General features: G+C 37.1%; 2 protein-coding genes across 3 annotated transcripts; both read right to left on the reverse strand.

The window, feature by feature from the left end:
* Positions 1-1201: 1201 nt before the first annotated feature.
* LOC132091755 (GDP-L-fucose synthase-like) lies at positions 1202-13674 on the reverse strand. The gene is made up of 11 exons (XM_059497876.1): positions 13509-13674; positions 12211-12269; positions 6645-6790; positions 6360-6474; positions 6141-6269; positions 5862-5935; positions 3074-3207; positions 1884-2015; positions 1706-1785; positions 1429-1528; positions 1202-1343 (listed from the first exon to the last, which is right to left on the reverse strand). The coding sequence occupies exons 3-11, from the start codon at positions 6788-6790 to the stop codon at positions 1288-1290; spliced, it is 966 nt and encodes a 321-aa protein (XP_059353859.1). The 5' UTR covers positions 12211-12269; positions 13509-13674; the 3' UTR covers positions 1202-1287.
* A 956-nt stretch (positions 13675-14630) lies between these two features.
* On the reverse strand, positions 14631-21564 carry LOC132092068 (GDP-L-fucose synthase-like). Of its 2 annotated transcripts, none has more exons than XM_059498137.1 (10): positions 21463-21564; positions 18734-18879; positions 18114-18228; positions 17895-18023; positions 17330-17403; positions 15515-15648; positions 15296-15427; positions 15118-15197; positions 14841-14940; positions 14631-14737 (listed from the first exon to the last, which is right to left on the reverse strand). In XM_059498137.1, exons 2-10 carry the CDS (start codon positions 18877-18879, stop codon positions 14682-14684), a joined length of 966 nt encoding a protein of 321 aa, XP_059354120.1. In that variant the 5' UTR covers positions 21463-21564; the 3' UTR covers positions 14631-14681. The 2 variants fall into 2 exon arrangements, with proteins under 2 accessions (XP_059354120.1, XP_059354121.1); XM_059498138.1 differs by lacking the exon at positions 21463-21564 and adding an exon at positions 19976-20229.

Consider the following 21564-nt stretch of genomic DNA (forward strand, 5'->3'; position numbering starts at 1 on the left):
TTTTTTAATAATAGGCTAAATAAATAAATAATTAAGAGAATAGGGAACGCTAGTGTGATTATAGGGTCTTTTTCTTTTAAAAAAAAAATAAAACAAGTCAAAACAATAGAAAATGCTAGAGTTAGAGGGTCATTTTTATATAATTAAAAGAAAACAAGAAAAGACAAAAAAAATAAATAATGTAGAGTTTTGTCTTTCTTTCTTAGAATTAGAATAGAGAGTGCTAGAGTTAGAGGGTCAAATGAAGATGGAAGACGAGAGTAAAAGCATGGATCTTTAGTGTCAAATAATTATTACAGCTGTAATATAACATCTGTCCTCTGGTTTAAATGCTTTATGGTGGATCGCAGACTTATAAGTGAATTAGCGCCACCTAACTTTCAAGTGGACCATTGACAATCCTAATTGAGACTGTAGATAGTGTCAATGGGCCATTTGAGAGATAGGTGGCGCTAATGCACTTATAAGTCTGCGATTTATTTATTTATTTATTTGATGTTATCTTATTATGTTTTATTGCATGTTTTAGTCGTGATTCCCATCCACTTCTATTATAAGACTGATAGACTGCAACGGTTTGAGTTAAAACTCTCAGTTTGTGTTCTACTGAAGAAATAAAATCACTTTCCCCTTAATATAGACATGTAACATGATTTGGAAAACCCATAATATTACCAACATTCTGCAAGAAGGAGACATTACACATGATTCAAAATACAAATGTATTTTTAAATACACATTATAGCATAATTAGGAAATAAACCCTGAAAATAACTTTTTTTTTTTTTTTGGTGACGGACCAGTAGAATTGAATTTTGTTTGCATTATTGAAGCATTCTTTTTTCCAGTTTAATGCTGTAAAGCTTCTTTGGCATTACCGGTGTTGTATAAGACGGCTATATAAATAAAGTTGACATGAAAATATACAGCACTGGTAACAGAATAGATCCCAGATAAAATATGTGTTTTAGAAAAACTTGAAATGAACAGGAAAAGAGAGCTTAAAACAACAGATTGTGACTTTTAAAAAATTGTTTAAATATTTTAGTTAAAAAAAATTATATAATAAAAAATTATATATATATATATATATATATATATATATATATATATATATATATATATATATATATATATATATATATATATATATTATACATATATATATATATATATATTATACAATAAAAAAAAAATCTTTAAAAAAATCAAATTGTTGTTGAAAGTGTTCGATCAGAATGACTTCGGTTGTTCAGGCTCCCCGCAGCCAATCAGATGTGAAGATCTTCATTTACGGGTGGAGTCATAATTGGCCGCAAACCAATCACACGTCTCCTTGACAGCTGGAAAAAAAGCAAAGCTTCTATAAAGATTCTTCTTTTTACTACTATTGAAAAAAACATTGGTTAAATCTCTCGTGCTGATCACCTTGTTTGAACGGCGTGAACTTGAAGTCTGGCAGGTATTTGCGCAGTTTTGCAATACTGGCGGTTTTCTTGATCTGACCGTCTGATTTACTAGTGTCATACTGAGAGCGCTTAGTTAAGGTTCAGCTGTAAGTCTGTGTGAATGAATGCATTGATGATTAGTTCATTTTTTCCTTTAAGGAATACTTTCATGATGCTTTCTGCAGCTCAAGTGCAAGGTAATCTTATCATGTTCCACAGAAAAAGACTGCTATTCTGTCAGCTGTAAAAAAGGATACAATAACTTCCCCTTTGAACCCGAAGGCTTCAACCACAGCGTCCACAGCATCCTTTACAGTCAACTCATCCTCCTCTCCGACTAGACAAAAAGACACCAAGAAACAGAGAAACATGATCTTGCTATTTGATCAACCAGTGAGCTCTGATGAAACAGACCCAACACATCGTCTGGAGAACCTGAGAGAATGATGGGTTCCACTTCGTCGTACTCCCTCAGAACCCACACAAACAGACGAGCCAGATCCAGAGAATAGATGAACTGACGCAGAGCACGACCCGAACCCCAGACCTGCAGAGGTTTACCTTCCTCTATAACACACACAAACACACGTACATTAACCCTGGGAACATGTGGGACGCTCTCAGTGGCACAATTCCCCGGGGAAAGCTTAATGCTTTATTTTTGACTCATCACTAAAGTTAATCATATGCATGTTTTTGTATGTAAGTTTTGCTAACTTAAGCATTCAAAAGATTTAAAACCGTTCAAGCGCAAGAAGTCACAAAAGAAAACTAAATTCAGTACTTGAGCGATGGTTTCTGTGCACCATTACAGAACTGAGATCACTTTTATGTTCTGCTTGAACGGCCGAATACACTCAAAATTGAGTTGGAACTGCCTTTGTTATGTCTATGAGTACTTTTTGAACAATATTTAAACAACACCATCATATTATATGTGACGCTGGACCACAAAACCTGTTTTAAGTGTCATTTTTTTCAAAACGGAGATTTATGCATCATCTGAAAGCTGAATAAATAATCTCTCCATTGATGCATGGTTTGGGCAAAATACAACTATTTGAAAAACTGGAATCTGAGGGTGCAAAAACAAAATACTGAGAAAATTGCCTTTAAAGTTGTCCAAATGAATTCTTAGCAATGTATATTACTAATAAAAGATTTAGTTTTATTTTATTTACTGTAGGAAATTTACAAAATATCTGAATGGAAAATTATCTTTACTTAATATCCTAATGATTTTTGGCATGAAAGAAAAATCGATAATTTTGAGCCATGTATTGTTGGCTATTTCTACAAATACACCCCAGAGACTGAAGACTGCTTTTGTGCTCCAGGGACACATATTGATAACCATGATCGCAAGATTACTACATGAGTCAAAAACAATCTTTTTTTTATTTTTCTTAAATGATGTTAACACTTTCATGAAAATATTATGTTCTTTGTGTTGTTTTAATTTTGATAATCCAATGCATATAAAAACTTTTGTCCCTGGATGCTCTGAATGTGCCTAGATCATCTGCGAGATGTCTGTTTTACCTATTATTAACATCTTAATGTCTATTTGACATCTGATAGGAAACATCCAACTGTGTGATTGTGAGTTAGATGAGTTTTCTCACTCTTTGCCAGGTAGGTCTTGTGGATCAACCCCGGCATCACGTGACCGTCCTCAATGTTGTAGTTATCATGGGGTCCGAACATGTTGGTGGGGATAACGGCTGTGTATTTCCGACCGTACTGCTGAAATAACGCCCTAATGGACAAACACACACACTTAGAAAAAGGAACTTAATGATATAACATGACATCCTGAAACCCAAATAAATTATGGTATGGTATTCGGAGTCTCACAAAGTCCTTCGAGAACTATACAACCATACAACTATTTTTTCAGTTAAATAAATGTTCTATATTTTGGTTCTATTTATTAAATTTTTTGAAGAGATCGTTGGTACTAAATACTACTTGTGCAATAATTATGGTCCATTAATGACCACTTAAAAAAAAAATCCAATATTTGTTGTATTACAGTTTGTGTATTTGCCCTATTTAAGGTTTAAACAGAGAAACTGGTTTTAAATTCCAATGCAAAGAGGCAAATTAGAGTCATTTTGTGGTATATATATATTACACTACAAATAATGACAGTATAAAAATATAAAAAAAGATTAAGTGTAACAAACATTCTGATGTGAAATTAGGAAATTCTGCGATCTGCAAGCACATCAAACATGATGGAAAAGACACAATGTTGGGAATTTGTTTTATGTGTCAGCAAAGTGCATCCCTGTCCTGCTCAAATACAACATATAAGAGATATTATGATTTTCCAAAAACAAAAACTTTATTCATACAAACTTATTTCAGTCAAGAAACTTTTACTACAAAGTAAGTGCAAAATAATGCACACATGACACGATGATGCACTGTGTCTCTCAGTATCTGGTTGACATGACTGCATTATTTGTGGTATAACGCTTGTGTCCGTGGTTAAAACAAGATGTTCATGCGTTGAGTAGTTGGGGCCCAGATGTAATCAATGAAATTGTGGTGTGTGTCATGGCAGGCGTACTGGTGCGTTTACTGCACAGACTCATTGGGATGATTGAGAGCAAACGTGAGAGGTCACGGGCCTACAGCAGGGTGTGGCCAAGTACAAATAAAATCTCCCAAAAAAATCGCTAGTTTTATTTAAATATAGCTAAAATACTCCTTGTTGCAGAGAATAAAAGCAGCAGCTACAATGACAAAGTAGCTAAATTTGGTGACAAAATCCCTAAATTGGCAACACTGACATGAAGTTTGTTTTTCTAAGTATAATTTATATTTCAAATAATACCCCTTCAACATCATCTGACAGCAGATACTGAACTAGGACTGTTTGTTTTTTTCTCAAGCACTTTTTACTTAAACTGCGAGTTCCTTCTCTACAGCGAATAAACAATGTTGCCAATTTGGGGATATATATATATATATATATATATATATATATATATATATACATATACATACATACATATACAAAATAATCGAATTTATTACCAGTAAAATATGGAGTGCCACAAGGATCCGTCCTAGGTCCTCTGCTATTTTCAATATACATGTTGCCCCTTGGTAATATTATTAGAAAATACGTAATTAGCTTCCACTGTTATGCTGTTAATACTCAACTATATACAGTATCTCAATGAGACCAGATTAAACTTCTAAATTATTTAAGCTAAGAGAGTGTTTGTTAAAAATTTAAAAGATTGGATGACCAATAATTTTCTCCTATTATATTCGGATAAGATAGAGATATTACTTATTGGACCAAAAAACACTACACAGAATCTTGTAGATTACAATCTGCAACTAGACGGATGTACTGTTACTTCCTCTACAGTCAAAAATCTGGGTGCTATATTAGTCAGCAACTTAAAAAAAAATATATATATTTCCAATGTTACAAAAACTGCATTCTTCCATCTTAGAAACATTGCCAAGCTACGAAACATGTTATCTGTTTCTGGTGCAGAAAAGCTAGTTCATGCATTCATGACCTCTAGACTGGACTATTGTAATGCACTTCTAGGTGGTTGTCCTGCTTCTTCAATAAACAAGCTACAGGTCGTCCAAAACACAGCGGCTAGAGTCCTTACCAGGTCAAGAAAATATGATCATATTACCCCAATTTTACAGTCTCTGCACTGGCTACCTATTAAGTTTCGTATCAGTTACAAATTATCATTACTTACCTATAAGGCCTTAAATGGTTTAGCTCCTGCGTACCTAACTAGCCTTCTACCACGCTACAACCCATCACGCTCCCTAAGGTCACAAAACGCTGGACTTTTGGTAGTTCCTAGGATAGCAATGTCCACTAAAGGAGGTAGAGCTTTTACACATTTGGCTCCCAAACTCTGGAATAGCCTTCCTGATAATGTTCGGGGTTCAGACACACGCTCTCTGTTTAAATCTAGATTAAAAACGCATCTCTTTCGCCAAGCATTCGAAAATAATTCATCTCATAATTTTGGACTGCAGTTATATCTGATCAAACTGACTGTAACCACTGTTAAAGCTACTACTGAATATTGTAGCAACATAATTTTCTGTGAAGTTGCTTTGCAATGATTTGTATTGTAAAAAAGCGCTATACAAATAAACTTGAATTGCAAGAGTGAGACAAACCTGTAATTTAAACCGGTCACTTGAATGTATAATGTGAAATCTAGAAAACCAAAATTCCCAGTATCCCGCCCCCAGGCCAAATGTCAAACTACACCCATGCAGACAAAACCTAAAAGCAAGCTTCATTCTCCCGAAGCAAAATTTCAAAATCGCAATGCAACATGTTTTCATGAGATATACGCCCAAGTAAAGCTCATGACCAGTGAATTTTGACACTAAGAGAGCAGAACTGACCTGTTGTGGACGTCAATCATGCGTTTGGCGTAGGCATAACCGTAATTAGAGTCATGGGGGGCACCGTTGTGCATCTGACACACAGTGAGAGAGAAACACATCACCACCAAGTTAGAGAAACAGATAATTCATCACACATCCGCTTCATAATTCATCAAAAATCTGTCCTGCGTCCTCATGATCTCAACATGATTGGACAGGACAGAAAAAGTTTGATCTGAGGCTGTTAAAGGAATGTCAAGTGCATGCACAACAACTGACTATTAAAGTGTGCTTTACCATGGTCTCATCAATAGGGTAGGTGGTTTTATCTGGAAAAACACATGTAGACAGACAGGAAACGACCTTCACCACACCGAACTCATGAGACATGTTCAGCACGTTGTCATTGATGTGCACATTATTCCTCTGAAAACAAGAAGCAAATACAGTTAATATAGAGTTTAATCATTCAACAGTGATATTTCCAACATCATGTGACTTAATGTTAATAATTACCCAGAAGTCCAGGTTCTGTCTCATGTTTCTATAAAGTCCGCCCACCATCGCGGCCAAATGAATGACGTGTGTCGGACGATGTTTCTCGAAGGCTGCTCTCGTCTCTTCAGCGCTCCTAAAACAACACGTGCAAATATATTTAAACAAATTCAGTCAAGTGTTATCCGGCTGATAGAATTATCCACTTATAGAATATAAAGCACATGTTATATAATATATATGTGTGATGATGGGATATTTTAATGATCGTGATGTCTGATGAGTGTTTCTTAGAGGAGCACTTACACGAGATTGGCTTCTTTGGATGACAGGAATATCCATTTTTCTCCTTCTCTCCCTTCACCTTCTTTCACCACCCGCTCTATCGCTCGCCCCACCAGCCCACTGCCGCCCGTCACCAACACTCGCATCGGCCCGACTGACCCGTCCATCTGACAGAGAGAGAGAGAGACAGAGAGACAGAGAGGGAAAGAGATTTTTATTTTTACAATCTATTTATTAAGACAATTGTACTTCAAACATTTCAACACTTTACACAATCAAAAAGGAAATTAAAATAAATTACACATTTACATCAACTCTCTTATAAACGCAATGTTTCCATCAACAACTGAACATAGAGCATTACAACACCACTGAATTTCAAAAACATTCACTGTACTCAATCTATGAAAATTAAAATCAATAAGGATTCTAGCTTTTACCATATTTTTTTAAATAAAAACAACATCTTGACCTGACTTCTCCTCTATCATATTTCTCCTAGTAATATAGATAGCATATTTTGCTTGTCCCACAATAAAATTAATAACATGACATTTTGACTTTTGTTTTTGGACTATAAAAAAACAAGAATAAAATCCTGCTTTATAAAATAAATGTAAAAAAAATCAAAAAGAACTTTTAACAAGTCAAAAAGAGGGTCAAGTCGCTTACATTCCATAAAACAATGAAATATGCTCTCTCGTTCCAAACAAAAGGGACATTTGTCACTTACAGTGGGGTTTAAAATAGATACAAAGGCATTCACAGCAATCGCTTCATGTAAAACTCGCCATTGTAAATCGCCAAGTTTTTTCGTTAATGGTGGTTTGTAAATTGCTCTCCAAACAGGCTTAATTTCAGAATCAATCCCTAATTTTCTCTCCATACTGTGTCTGTTTTAATACTTAGATTCATCAGTTAGAATCTCAGTCAATTTATCAAGAAACCTCTTAGCAAAGCGTACTGATCTAACCTCTAAAAGGGTTGCAATTTGATCAGGTCTTTGTAAAACATATCCTGATTCGTTTATAATGTTTTTTAGTTTAAAAATCTTTTTTTTTCAATAACAAATCTGTTAACCCAGGAAAATCTTCTCCAGAAATATCAAACCGGGCTCCAAAAATAAGTGGTTCTTCCAACAACCAATAGAGAGAAGTTGCTGGTTCCATCCACTGATTTTTAAAAAGACCCCATACTTTAAACAAGCTTTGATAAAAAGCAGAAATTCCAGTAAAATTTTACTTTTTATGAACCATTAAAAACAATGTTAAGGCCATTTGCATATTACCCACTCTTCTCAAGATGCTTGATGCCAATGGTCTCCATGAAAGCGAGTAAGGTCCCATTAAAAGTTTTTGTATGTACTGGAGACGGTAGGTGGCTCTTCTGCTTGTGAGATTTACTAATCCTTGACCTCCTTCCTCTTTGGGTAAAAACAGCATGCTTTGAGGAGTCCAATGATAATTGTCCCAAAAAAAGTTCACCAGTTCTCTTTGAATATTTGTAAGGAGTACATTTGGAGGATCTACACAAGCAAATTTATGCCATAATGAAGATGCCACAAGATCAATTTGCTTTTGTCTAATAAAATCAAATAACATCATTCTTTTATGACTGTCTCTGGCACCATTTAAATTTAAAGTTCCGATTTTAAAATTTGACATTTATTTAGAGACCAGAGCAAAAAAAACCCAGAAAGGTTGCCAAAAGAACCATTTTGAGCAGATTTTTAGAAGTTAACAGCTTCATCATCCTTGATAAAAAAAATTTTTTTTTACGTTTGTTCACAATTTTCCTAAGACGGAAAACCTCTACAGTCGTGGCCAAAGGTTTTGAGAATTACATAAATATTAGTTTTCAAAAAGTTTGCTGCTAAACTGCTTTTAGATCTTTGTTTCAGTGGTTTCTGTGATGTACTGAAATATAATTACAAGCACTTCATACGTTTCAAAGGATTTTATCGACAATTACATGACATTTATGCAAAGAGTCAGTATTTGCAGTGTTGGCCCTTCTTTTTCAGGACCTCTGCAATTTGACTGGGCATGCTCTCAATCAACTTCTGGGCCAAATCCTGACTGATAGCAACCCATTCTTTCATAATCACTTCTTGGAGTTTGTCAGAATTAGTGGGTTTTTGTTTGTCCACCCGCCTCTTGAGAATTGACCACAAGTTCTCAATGTGATTAAGATCTGGGGAGTTTCCAGGCCACAGACCCAAAATTTCAACATTCTGGTCCCCGAGCCACTTAGTTATCACTTTTGCCTTATGGCACGGTGCTCCATCGTGCTGGAAAATGCATTGATCTTCACCAAACTGTTGTTGGATTGTTGGAAGAAGTTGCTGTTGGAGGGTGTTTTGGTACCATTCTTTATTCATGGCTGTGTTTTTGGGCAGAATTGTGAGTGAGCCCACTCCCTTGGATGAGAAGCAACCCCACACATGAATGGTGTCAGGATGCTTTACTGTTGGCATGACACAGGACTGATGGTAGCGCTCACCTTTTCTTCTCCGGACAAGCCTTTCTCCAGATGCCTCAAACAATCGGAAAGGGGCTTCATCGGAGAATATGACTTTGCCCCAGTCCTCAGCAGTCCATTCACTATACTTTCTGCAGAAGATCAATCTGTCCCTGATGGTTTTTTTGGAGAGAAGTGGCTTCTTTGCTGCCCTTCTTGACACCAGGCCATCTTCCAAAAGTCTTGTCCTGACTGTGCGTGCAGATGCGCTCACACCTGCCTGCTGCCATTCCTGAGCAAGCTCTGCACTGGAGGCACTCCGATCCCGCAGCTCAATCCTCTTTAGGAGACGCTGGCGATTGCTGGACTTTCTTGGACGCCCTGAAGCCTTCTTTACAAGAATTGAACCTCTTTCCTTGAAGTTCTTGATGATCCAATAAATTGTTGATTTAGGTGCAATCTTAGTAGCCACAATATCCTTGCCTGTGAAGCCATTTTTATGCAACGCAATGATGGCTGCACGTGTTTCTTTGCAGGTCACCATGGTTTACAATGGAAGAACAATGATTTCAAGCATCACCCTCCTTTTAACATGTCAAGTCTGCCATTCTAACCCAATCAGCCTGACATAATGATCTCCAGCCTTGTGCTCGTCAACATTCTCACCTGAGTTAACAAGACGATTACTGAAATGATCTCGGCAGGTCCTTTAATGACAGCAATGAAATGCAGTGGAAAGGTTTTTTTGGGATTAAGTTAATTTTCATGGCAATGAAGGACTATGCAATTCATCTGATCACTCTTCATAACATTCTGGAGTATATCCAAATTGCTATTATAAAAACTTAAGCAGCAACTTTTCCAATTTCCAATATTTATGTAACTCTCAAAACTTTTGGCACCTCGTCCATTTACAGCAGGATGCATGGTAAAACTCTCTCCAATATTATATACTCACATTATAATGCTTGATCTGTAGATAAAAAGGCTGTGGATTTGCATAACATGACTTTATTTTGTGTATTTGTATTTTATGTTTGTTGCTGTTTTAAAAAGACTCGCTTGTGCCTGTTAGATCACACACGTTTTAAAAGCCGTAAACTTTTAAAACCACTTTGTGAGCTCAGTTTTGAAGCGTTTCATATGATCATGGTTTTGCGCACTGAAAGATTATTAAAAGCTTATTATATTTTTAGCCTGCACAATACATTTAAAATTAGCATAATTAGCACCATTTTTAATGTGCCCCTCTGGTTAAACACTGGCGCCTCCTTGGCCCCCCTAGTTAAATTTGTTTAGAGCCGCCACTGTTTATGAACTGTTTACAATCAGGGAAAAAAATCTTCAGCTCGCACTCCTTTCATTCCCTTTGTATCTTGCCGAAATCTGCTAATGTCCTCAGCTCTATACAAGCAAATCAAGTTTTCATTTTGAGAACTAAATGACAGACTAGAACACTGAGACATTTTTGAATCAGAGGAATCTCTATCACTGTCTGAACCCACATTCTCACTAACACCATCATCTTTCTTAACTTGCTTGATAGCCTTCCCACAGCTTTTTTTCTTTCTTTTAACTGGGATTTTAAAGACAGATTCGACTTCCTCAAATTCAACATCGTCTTCGACATCCATTTCATCAGCGTCTGCCACACTAACGTTTTCAAGATGTTCAGACTGTTCATTAGACACCAGAAGAGTATCATTTTTGCTCGACGTCTCTGTTTTATCAGTTTCAACCTCCGCAGCTACAGCTGCAATCGGCTCGTGTTCAGCGGCTTCCACCGCGTCACGATCTCAGCCGGAGCAGAACTGGCTTTCTCGGAGTTTGTGCTTGTACCTGTACTGTCCTTTTTATTAGGACAATCACGAACGAGGTGTCCGATTTTTCCGCAGTTAAAACACTTAATTGTAGTATCAGATGTTGCAAATACTGTGTAGTCGAACAGTAGCAGCGCTGGTTGCAGATGCAAAACACCCCTAACTCCTAAACAGCCAAACAATTCAACACACAAAAGACAAACACACAAACAAAAAGATAGAAAAATAGAAAAGTTTTTAGCAAGCAGCTACAAACACAATTGCCCTCACTTTCACTCCCAGCATGCATTTCGACAGAGAGAGAGAGAGACAGAGAGAGAAAGAGATGGGGCTTGATGAACACTTCAGGGGATAAAATACATGCAAAAACAAGAACTATTGTAAATAATCAACTATTTATCTGTTTATGGCAATTTCTTTAAGTATAATGGTATTGATGCATCAGATTTCCATTGGTGTAGGCTACTTTAGTAGCACAGTAGTATATATATATATATATATATATGTGTGTGTGTGTGTGTGTGACTCTGCAGCACAAAACCAGTCTTAAGTTTCTGGGGTATATTTGTAGCAATAGCCAACAATACATACATACATTTTCTTTTATGCCAAAAATCACAAGGATATTAAGTAAAGATCATGTCCCGTGAAGATATTTTGCCGTAAATATTAAAACTTAATTTTTGATTAATAATATGCATAATAATATGCATTGAGTAGGAAAAACTATAAAGGCGATTTTCTCAATATTTCTTTTTTTTTGCACCCTCAGATTCCAGATTTTCAAATAGTTGCATCTCAGTCAAATATTTTCCTATCAAAACAATGGAAAGCTTATTTATTCAGCAATTTAAATCTAAAAGATTTGACCCTTATGACAATTTTATTATGCTCCAGGAACACAAATCTGACCTCAGTACCAGCTCTTCTTTCTCACAATGAACTACATACGAGTGAAACTGGTAACAACCAGTTTAACCACGGACACGTCCTGTCAACACATAGGAATACATGCGGTACCAACTTGTGCACTATGACCAAAAAAAAACTAAAAAAAAAAAAAAACCCCAAGCAATAAACAGACAAATAAACAGTCATACACCTCACATATTTTACAATTATTAATCACTTTCATCAATCAATGCAAGAGAAAAGTCAGACAAGGCCATAAAAAATGAACAAAAATCACATTACATACTTGACCATTCAATTAATTAACTCTTTTTGAGCAAATTAAGATTAAAAAGGTCATTTTTTGTGGTTCTAAACAATCTAAAATCAAGAACACATCGCATCAAAACTGTTACCTTCTCTCTGGTGTTTCTGTACTGCAGTCAGGTGTTTCCTTGTTTTCGCTTTCAGAGTTCTGTTTAAAAAAAAGTTATAAAAAACACTTTTACATCAGCAGTACTAAATCTGAAGGCCCTCCGCTCACTGGCTTGTGAGAAAAACGGATGAGAAATGATGTCGTCAAGATGTCTTCCAAAACATTTGATAGATCATGATTAGAAGGGGTTGGAGAGCACCAGGGACGTGCGGTCAGGGTAGGCAGGGTAGGCAGTGCCTCACCAAAGGAAATGTTGACATTACATTTATTAATTCCAAGAGCTTTATTAATTCACCACATTATTAATTGCATTAATTTTTTTCCAAATATTATTTTTTGTAACAAAAATTTTCAGGAATACACATAATATACTCATTTTGCCATTGTTTGCTCCTAAAAACCGTTGTTTCATGCAGGAAATTCAAAAGCCATGGCCATTGAGGCAGAGGTGAGCGGTGCCTCTTTGGTCCATAGAACGTAGTTTATGTAGATTTGCGCATGCGCAGTCAGTTCTCATGCTGTCTTGAATTATCAACATTGAGGCAGAGACCGAGCTTGCTTCATGTCACGTGATCTACTCGCTCTCACTCAATCCGCGCGCTTCCCGAATACTAGCATCTAGTATACTTGCGTGTCGGTGTGTGCGCCTAGCAGTTTGTAGGAGCGAATAAGCTGTTTTTGTACTTTAAAGCTGTACTGCTGACGCAATGTTTTCTGACTGTAGCCTGGTGCGCCGTCACCAGACCAAAAGTGTGTGTGTGTGTGTGTGTGTGTGTGTGTGTGTGTGCGCGCGCGCCGTGGCTGTCTGTGCGCGTTTGCGCATTTTGATGGAGTGACTAGGCTGCCGCGCCGCCTCCTTCTCTGTGTCCCGCACAAAACATTTGTTTGTTGTATAAGTCATAAGATAGATGTGTCCATTAATTTGATTATTATATTTGATTGTGCATTAGCCTCACATGACTGACTTTGCTGAATGCAGGCAGCGATCTGATGATGCCTAAAATGAACTTGGTTTGCTAAATTAACTGAATGAATATATGAACATATATTCCACACATTGATAGGTCACAGCCTACCCATGACAAGATTTCACCGCACGTTACTGGAGAGCACTTATCTTGTAGGCACTCGAGAGTGAGATGCATCCTCTAGTTACAATTTTATCAGTTAACTGTGTTTACACAATATCTTGTGGTTTCAGTTCAACTTGGCGTAGACAGTTTTGCAATATTAGACCTTCTGTCAAAGCAGAAACCGAAAAAAATTAAAGTTCTTTACCAGCCGTTTTAGTTGATGGTTAAAGTTTCTGATCCAGCCTCTTTACCAGATCCAAGTTTGACATCCAGTTTGGTATCCAAAACCAGTTAACATTGCATTTTGTCGTAACGTGTCTTCTATGAGCCACAAGGCAGACATAGGAAGTTGTGTAAGAGCAGAATACAGGAAGCGAACTGATGGTTGAAAAAACTGCAGGGTTTATTGAATAGCTGTTACTTTTAACAGATGTTATAACACCCAAACAGAAGCAATAGAGACATTACTGCTTTACAATGAATGATTATACTGTGTGATCGATTCAATGAAAAATTCATTACATAAAACAAGACAAATGTGTGGATGTTCTCTTGAAGCTTGAACTCTCACATGAAAAAAAAATTGAGCTGTTTGTAAATCTTTTCTTCATGAATTTTTTTTTATAGACCACATTATAAATGTATGATACTGGGAATTTAAAGAACATTGCATAGTTTGGGAACCCTTAAAACTTCAAAAACATAGAAAAAGCACATTCAACTAATTATTTTAAATATGAGTGCATTGTTAAAATGTACAGTACATATCATAAGAAAACTAACCCAGAAAATGCCCTGTTTGACAGACCAGTAAAAACAGAAGTAAATGTACAGCACCAACCACAGTACACAGTTTTTAACTCTGTTTGCATGTCTGTCTGGTGTTTTTAATATGCTTAAATAATTCATCACTCAACACCATTGATGATGTTCTCATTAAAACAGCTGTGTAACAAAGACTTTGTCACAAACATGTCACCAATCCCGTCAACTTGCAGGGTGTTTAACATCTGAAAGGTTTCTATTTACACGTTTTTGCACTTTACACTTTGCGGGCTTTATATGCTATAGTGGAGTGAAAATGGAGCAGGTCCAAGCTGGTGTGATTGAGTGGAGGCGGGGACTAAAACATATTCATGATTCAGCGCATACTCAATGAGGTAAGAGTGTAGAGTTACATTCAAGCCACTTTTAAGACAAAGAAATGATTTACAAGGGTACATTTTTTAATGGGTCATTTTGATTACCAAAAATGAGATTAAGGGATTAAAATAGTAGGCCTCGATGGCAGTGTCCAATGATTTTGTCTTTTGTCAAAATGTTCGTGTTTGGTTTCCAGTGCTCAAGCTCCCCACAGCCAATCAGATCGGAAGACCTTTCATTTACGGGCGGAGTCATAATTGGCTGCAAACCAATCACATGTCTCCTTGACGGCTGGGAAAAAACAAAGCGTCAATAAAGATTTGTTTTTGGTCTCAACTTTTTAATACTATTGATAAAAACATTGGTTAAATGCTGCATCTCTGGTGCTGATCACCTTGTTTGAACGGCGTGAACTTGAAGTCTGGCAAGTATTTGCGTAGTTTGCTGTTATTGGCGGTTTTCTTGATCTGACCGTCTGATTTACTAGTGTCATACTGAGAGCGCTTAGTTAAGGTTCAGCTGTAAGTCTGTGTGAATGAATGCATTGATGATTAGTTCATTTTTTCCTTTAAGGAATACTTTCATGATGCTTTCTGCAGCTCAAGTGCAAGGTAATCTTATCATGTTCCACAGAAAAAGACTGCTATTCTGTCAGCTGTAAAAAAGGATACAATAACTTCCCCTTTGAACCCGAAGGCTTCAACCACAGCGTCCACAGCATCCTTTACAGTCAACTCATCCTCCTCTCCGACTAGACAAAAAGACACCAAGAAACAGAGAAACATGATCTTGCTATTTGATCAACCAGTGAGCTCTGATGAAACAGACCCAACACATCGTCTGGAGAACCTGAGAGAATGATGGGTTCCACTTCGTCGTACTCCCTCAGAACCCACACAAACAGACGAGCCAGATCCAGAGAATAGATGAACTGACGCAGAGCACGACCCGAACCCCAGACCTGCAGAGGTTTACCTTCCTCTATAACACACACAAACACACGTACATTAACCCTGGGAACATGTGGGACGCTCTCAGTGTGATTGTGAGTTAGATGAGTTTTCTCACTCTTTGCCAGGTAGGTCTTGTGGATCAACCCCGGCATCACGTGACCGTCCTCAATGTTGTAGTTATCATAGGCTCCAAACATGTTGGTGGGGATAACGGCTGTGTATTTGCGACCATACTGCTGAAATAATGCCCTAATGGACAAACACACAAGACAAAATAATCAAAATATTTATATTTTTAGCATTCGAGAGTTTAAATGATTTGTGTTTTTTGCATCATACATAACAGATAACCTTATGTAACATACTGGAGCACTGAAAATGTCTCAACTATCAGAATACAAGAAGCAGAATTGTTTCAGGATACCAAACAATACCAAATACACATAAGCCACGTTTTAATTTGGTGTTGTCAAATCAAACAAGCCCAAACACAACATAACCCTACGGTTTCTGCGTAAAGCTGAATAGGACATCCAGGATCTGATCACGTTGCGGTGATGATGCAATGTTTTCCAACACAATTTGAAAACACTGGGAAATTCCACCAATAGAAACTGGATTCCAGGGTATGGTGGGCGGGGTTTAGTTGCTAGCGCCGATGAGTAAAGACCAATCAGGGACAGTTTTCCAGCATAAGCGCACTTTGATTTGATTGATCATTAACGGACAACTCTTTTGTTTACCAATCACCATAAAATAGAAGCGCACAAATAAAAGATCAGCACTCATCCACCAGGAGCTCATTATTAATTATTCCTTCATAAATTCCTTGGGTGTTAAATACATTTATACCAGCCAGGACTGCTTCTAGACACGTACTGAATAGTATCATGATTAAACCTGGCAAATCCAACAAAAAAATCCACTGAATCCGGCAAAATGTGTTTAATGTTTACACAGTCTTATAACAAAAAATAAACTTGCTACTTCGTATAAAATAAAGCAATAAGCATTGGGAAGCCATGGTTTACAGTGAATTCATAACAGCTAAGGAGCACTGTTATAAATTCTGTTGTAAGTAAGCTGTTATAAATTCACTGTAAACCATGGCTTCCCAATGCTTATTGCTTTTATAAAATGTTTATTCGATAATATACGTAGTAAGGTTTCACAGAATAATACAAAGCAAATAGGCCTAATGATATTAATAAAAACAGTATTCTTCCACCAAACAATGTAGTTCCTCAGAAACAGTTGTGGTTCCACCAAATTGGTTGCCGAGCAACACACAGAAGTAAACAAAGGTGTGTGTTTGTAGTGAACTTAGCTCAACCAATCAGAATCAAGGAACAGAACTCTGTTTTATAATGCTACTTACTAGCACATTATTCAATTCATTATATTTAGTAGACTGAATCTGTCCTGTAGAGTAAATTATTACATTGCCTCAAATTAAAATTGAGTGCTAGTTGCAAAGTCGGTAACCATGACCAAAGCTTATTGACTATTTAAAACGTTATCAGCCAACATAATAGCAATTAGGCATCCCAAGTAGTGTAAACCAATATTTGCAGAATATAAATCTCTCTCACACTTGTTATGCAACTGTATCACACCTCATGCCCTGCATTAAAGCAATTATCAGATGGTCACCCGAGAAACTAATGTGCAAGAACGAGACAAGACTATTTGAACAGGCGGCATGCATGAATGTATAATGTGGAACCTAGAAACCTGAATAACCAGTATCACAGTCTGGCACCAACAGCCCAAAACTACACCCATGCAGACAAAACAGTTCTAAAATTAGGCTTTTATTCCCTTAGTGAAAAAACTATTTCGTAACTACTTCCTTTTGAAATGCAATCAATCCAGATAAGTTTTCACGAAATAGACCAGTGGATTTTGACACTAAGAGAGCAGAACTGACCTGTTGTGGACGTCAATCATGCGTTTGGCGTAGGCATAACCGTAATTAGAGTCATGGGGGGCACCGTTGTGCATCTGACACACACAGAGAGAGAAACACATAGGTATTTTACACAATTCATGCAAACAGGCTCATGAAACCAATCAGACATCCACTACATTAAATCTCTCATATCATGCTTTTTAAATCACTATTAGATCCAATTTTTCAACAATTCTTCACTCTCTGCTGTTTAGGGATGACTGTGTCCTACTATTTCATAATCTCAACATGACAGGGCGAGACGGGACAAGTTTCTGAATGGCAAACAGGCATTTTTGACAAGTTAATACAGGCTGTCATGTATCCTAATGTTCTAACAGAATGCTGTTTATTCAACGTGGAAGAAACTTGATGTGAATGAATTTCAAAAGATCAGGGGACATGTGTCTTGTGAGGTTTTTAAAGGAACAGTAAACACATACTGTATCCAGTATCTGCCATTTAAAGTATATATGTGTGTGTGTGTGTGTGTGTGTGTGTGTGTGTGTGTGTGTGTGTGTGTGTGTGTGTGTGTGTGCTTTACCATGGTCTCATCAATAGGGTAGGTGGTTTTATCTGGAAAAACACATGTAGACAGACAGGAAACGACCTTCACCACACCGAACTCATGAGACATGTTCAGCACGTTGTCATTGATGTGCACATTATTCCTCTGAAAACAAGAAGCAAATACAGTTAATATAGAGTTTAATCATTCAACAGTGATATTTCCAACATCATGTGACTTAATGTTAATAATTACCCAGAAGTCCAGGTTCTGTCTCATGTTTCTATAAAGTCCGCCCACCATCGCGGCCAAATGAATGACGTGTGTCGGACGATGTTTCTCGAAGGCTGCTCTCGTCTCTTCAGCGCTCCTAAAACAACACGTGCAAATATATTTATCATGCATGGGACACAAGTCAAAACACTTACATTGGAGCTTCTTCTTTGTCTAAATTCCAGCTCTGTGCCTTCTGGATATTCATTAACCAACATCATGAGGTGAAGTGTTTAAATACTAGTCAAGAAAGAACATTTATAATGAGCCACAGAACTACAGACTGCGCTACAATGTGAAGCACATGGGTAAATATAACACTACAGATATAAAACTGTTGTGTACATAGAAATTAAATATTTTACATATTTACAGAAATAGCATATGTTGACTGACTATCATTCTCAGTGCCTCATAGGAGTGGGCGGAGCTCTTTTGGTATGGTTTTTTCTTGGCATTCTCTGACTGGTGGAAAATTCTTATTGCGTGCCATTTTTTTTATAACATGCATTTTATCTAAAGTACATGTTATACAATATATGTGATGGCATATTGTGTTAGGTTTGTGATGTCTGATGAGTGTTTCTTAGAGGAGCACTTACACGAGATTGGCTTCTTTGGATGACAGGAATATCCATTTTTCTCCTTCTCTCCCTTCACCTTCTTTCACCACCCGCTCTATCGCTCGCCCCACCAGCCCACTGCCGCCCGTCACCAACACTCGCATCGGCCCGACTGACCCGTCCATCTGACAGAGAGAGAGAGAGAGACACAGAGAGAGAGAGAGAGAGAGAGAGAGAGAGAGAGAGAGAGAGAGATGGGGTTTGATGAACACTTCAGGGGTTAAAATACATGTGAAAACAGGGCCTCCCTTCCGACTCAACATTTATGATTGATGGTGCCAACCCCATCCAATTTCAATACCTTAGCAAAAACTGCTTAAAATTTGAAAAGTTTACCAGCAATTATGTAAACGACTAAAAACAATAGAATAAGAACAAAGCACCAAATTACAAGAAATGGGGGCAAATAAATAAAATAGAAAAAATATACAAATAAAATAAACAGGGCATTACTTTTCAAACATTTATAAGGTAGTATTCAGTACTATACAGAAACTGACACAGACAGCAGCAGACGTATTTTAGGCTGCTGTGACTTTAAGACCCAATCGCAGATCCAATACTCATACACACATAGGATTATCTAATGCAATTCTCTTGAGCAGCTTATTAAAGATGTTGATAAAGTAAAAAACGTAGCCGTTTTAAAAATAACTGTTAACCAAGGTTTCAATAAGCTTACTGCTTTTCTAAAAGGGTTACTACCTGAACAGGTAGGGAAAACGAGAGAAAAGAGAAAGAAAATTGTATAAATGTATTGATAACAAATAATTATTTTTCCAAACAATGGAGTTGTGGTGCAATATTTTGGAGAAATTTCGTTAGCATGAAAAAAAAAGCACGGGAACGTTTTCGCTCTCAAACTCCCGAAAGAGCGGATTCCCAATCAAAAATGAAGTCTTTTTGTTGTTATTGTTGTTTTAGTTTTAAAAAACACTTAGTTCAATGTAATTCATATAAAAAAGTGTTTGTTTTCTTTTTTTATTGAATATGTAACTATTGTGCAATTCTTTAGGGTTTGAAACTCTTCACACCAGTGCTCAGGCGTCTCCACACACGTTTTAAACATTTTATTAAATGGCACAAAAACTAAAAAAATAAATAAATAAAAAAATAAATAAAAATAAAGAATGCTGTAGAAAACCGGGAAAACAGCGGGACACAAAAATACTTTCAGTGAGACTCATGTTCACATATAGCTGAATCTTCAGTTAAAGTTACCTCTCAAAAAGCAGCCTTTAGTCAGTTGTTTATAAGTGAATATCCACTTCGTCCAGCACTGCTTTTTCTCTGTGTTCCCGAGTATCTCGATCTCCGTCCGTTATACTGACCGAGAAACACGTACTTACTTCAGGTGATCGAGTGAGAGGGCGGGAAAAAACAGAGACCGCTTTGCAAACCTGTCTGTTCGGTTTATTGAAAAGAAAGGACTGACTTAGATGACTGATCATCAATGGCATTGCTGATTCAGTGGACAGAATACACCCATAACATAAATATTATTTAAAATGTTTCTCAGGTCAATCGTGCCGCTCATAGTATACGACATAAAGAAGCCTACTGGATTTCAGGCGGGAAATTTCGCCGAGTAAGGCGACCTCGCTTTTGTTCAACGGTTTTTAGAAGAATCATTGTCTAGCAACACGGAGACATCCCAGATAGCACAGGTGCGTCTGCAAGATGTCTGGCTTCATCTGGAAACCATCTGCTGTGTACAAACGTCTTTAATATGTCAGTTTTTCAACATCTTCTAAACGTCTATTTAACATCGGATAGGTAACGAACTATAGACGTATTGCAGATGAGCAAACTCTCTAAAACACGTCTTGCAGACATCAAATATGGGTCTCCGTGATGTAGGCGTGCTATTAATGCATACTTGGCTGACTGAACGAGGTCACAGGTGTGTGTTTTCACACCAGCACTGAACACGTCTCCGGTTTATTATGTGCTTTTCATGATCATAAAGTAACTACGTCACGCTCGTTCATCCATCATAACTCTTGCGTGTCAATAACAATCCTTAATCATAACCAAGATATAAATCTACTCTCAACGGCTCCAGCGTTACAACTCGCTCTGAACCACACCTGGTGAATTTACGTTCAAAACAAAACCATGGAAATGACGTATCTGTTTTGGAAACGTAGCACACTATAGACGTCTACTAGATTATATTTTCATTAAGTACCATAGGCATTTTCTAAGTGTACATGATATTCGTTAAAGCAGATTGCTTTCACTTCCTCTATAGAAAACCGACATTTGAACCGGTAAAGCAAGTTTCATTACTGACACACCCTGTAAGTCAACACCAGAACACATCACTGATGAAGTATCGACTTCTGCATATGACTAATAAAAAATACACACAAAAAAATGTAAATTCAGAAATTTCATTGCCCTGGTGTTGTTCTAATGCCTTATGCACAAAAGACGCAAAAGAGTGGTCTAATATATTTCAAATTGCCTGAGGTTATACGATAGCGTTAATAAAAACAGAAATGTAAATGTATAATCTACAATCCGGACCTTGACTGTTGATCTCATTAAATTATTTGCGCGTTCACGAGACTCGAGCACGAGACTAAAGCACACAGTAAAGCACAAAGTTTGAGAAATTAAGTTTAATTAAATCTCGCCTACAATACATTAGATGAATACTACTGCTTTAAATCTGTTAATATATGATGAAACCCATAAGTTACCTGCTCTCAGGTGTGAAGTCTCTGGCTCGCTGCCTCTCGCTCTGCAGAGATAGGAAAACACTTTTCCCTCAGGAATAGAAATGCTCTCAGCTCACTGGCTTA

The sequence above is a fragment of the Carassius carassius genome, chromosome 18 (genome assembly GCF_963082965.1).
Source record: "Carassius carassius chromosome 18, fCarCar2.1, whole genome shotgun sequence".
Classification (NCBI taxonomy): Eukaryota; Metazoa; Chordata; class Actinopteri; order Cypriniformes; family Cyprinidae; genus Carassius; species Carassius carassius.

Excerpts from the sequence above, each read along its gene's own strand:
- LOC132091755 (XM_059497876.1), bottom strand. The coding sequence starts at position 6,790 with ATGGACGGGTCAGTCGGGCCGATGCGAGTGTTGGTGACGGGCGGCAGT. Across the intron at positions 6,475-6,644 it reads TCCAAAGAAGCCAATCTCGT|GAGCGCTGAAGAGACGAGAG; the intron begins GTAAGTGCTCCT and ends GTGTTGTTTTAG. Across the intron at positions 5,936-6,140 it reads ACCCTATTGATGAGACCATG|ATGCACAACGGTGCCCCCCA; the intron begins GTAAAGCACACT and ends ACTGTGTGTCAG.
- LOC132092068 (XM_059498137.1), bottom strand. The coding sequence starts at position 18,879 with ATGGACGGGTCAGTCGGGCCGATGCGAGTGTTGGTGACGGGCGGCAGT. Across the intron at positions 18,024-18,113 it reads GACAGAACCTGGACTTCTGG|AGGAATAATGTGCACATCAA; the intron begins GTAATTATTAAC and ends TCTTGTTTTCAG. Across the intron at positions 14,738-14,840 it reads GTTCACGCCGTTCAAACAAG|CCGTCAAGGAGACATGTGAT; the intron begins GTGATCAGCACC and ends GTTTTTTCCCAG.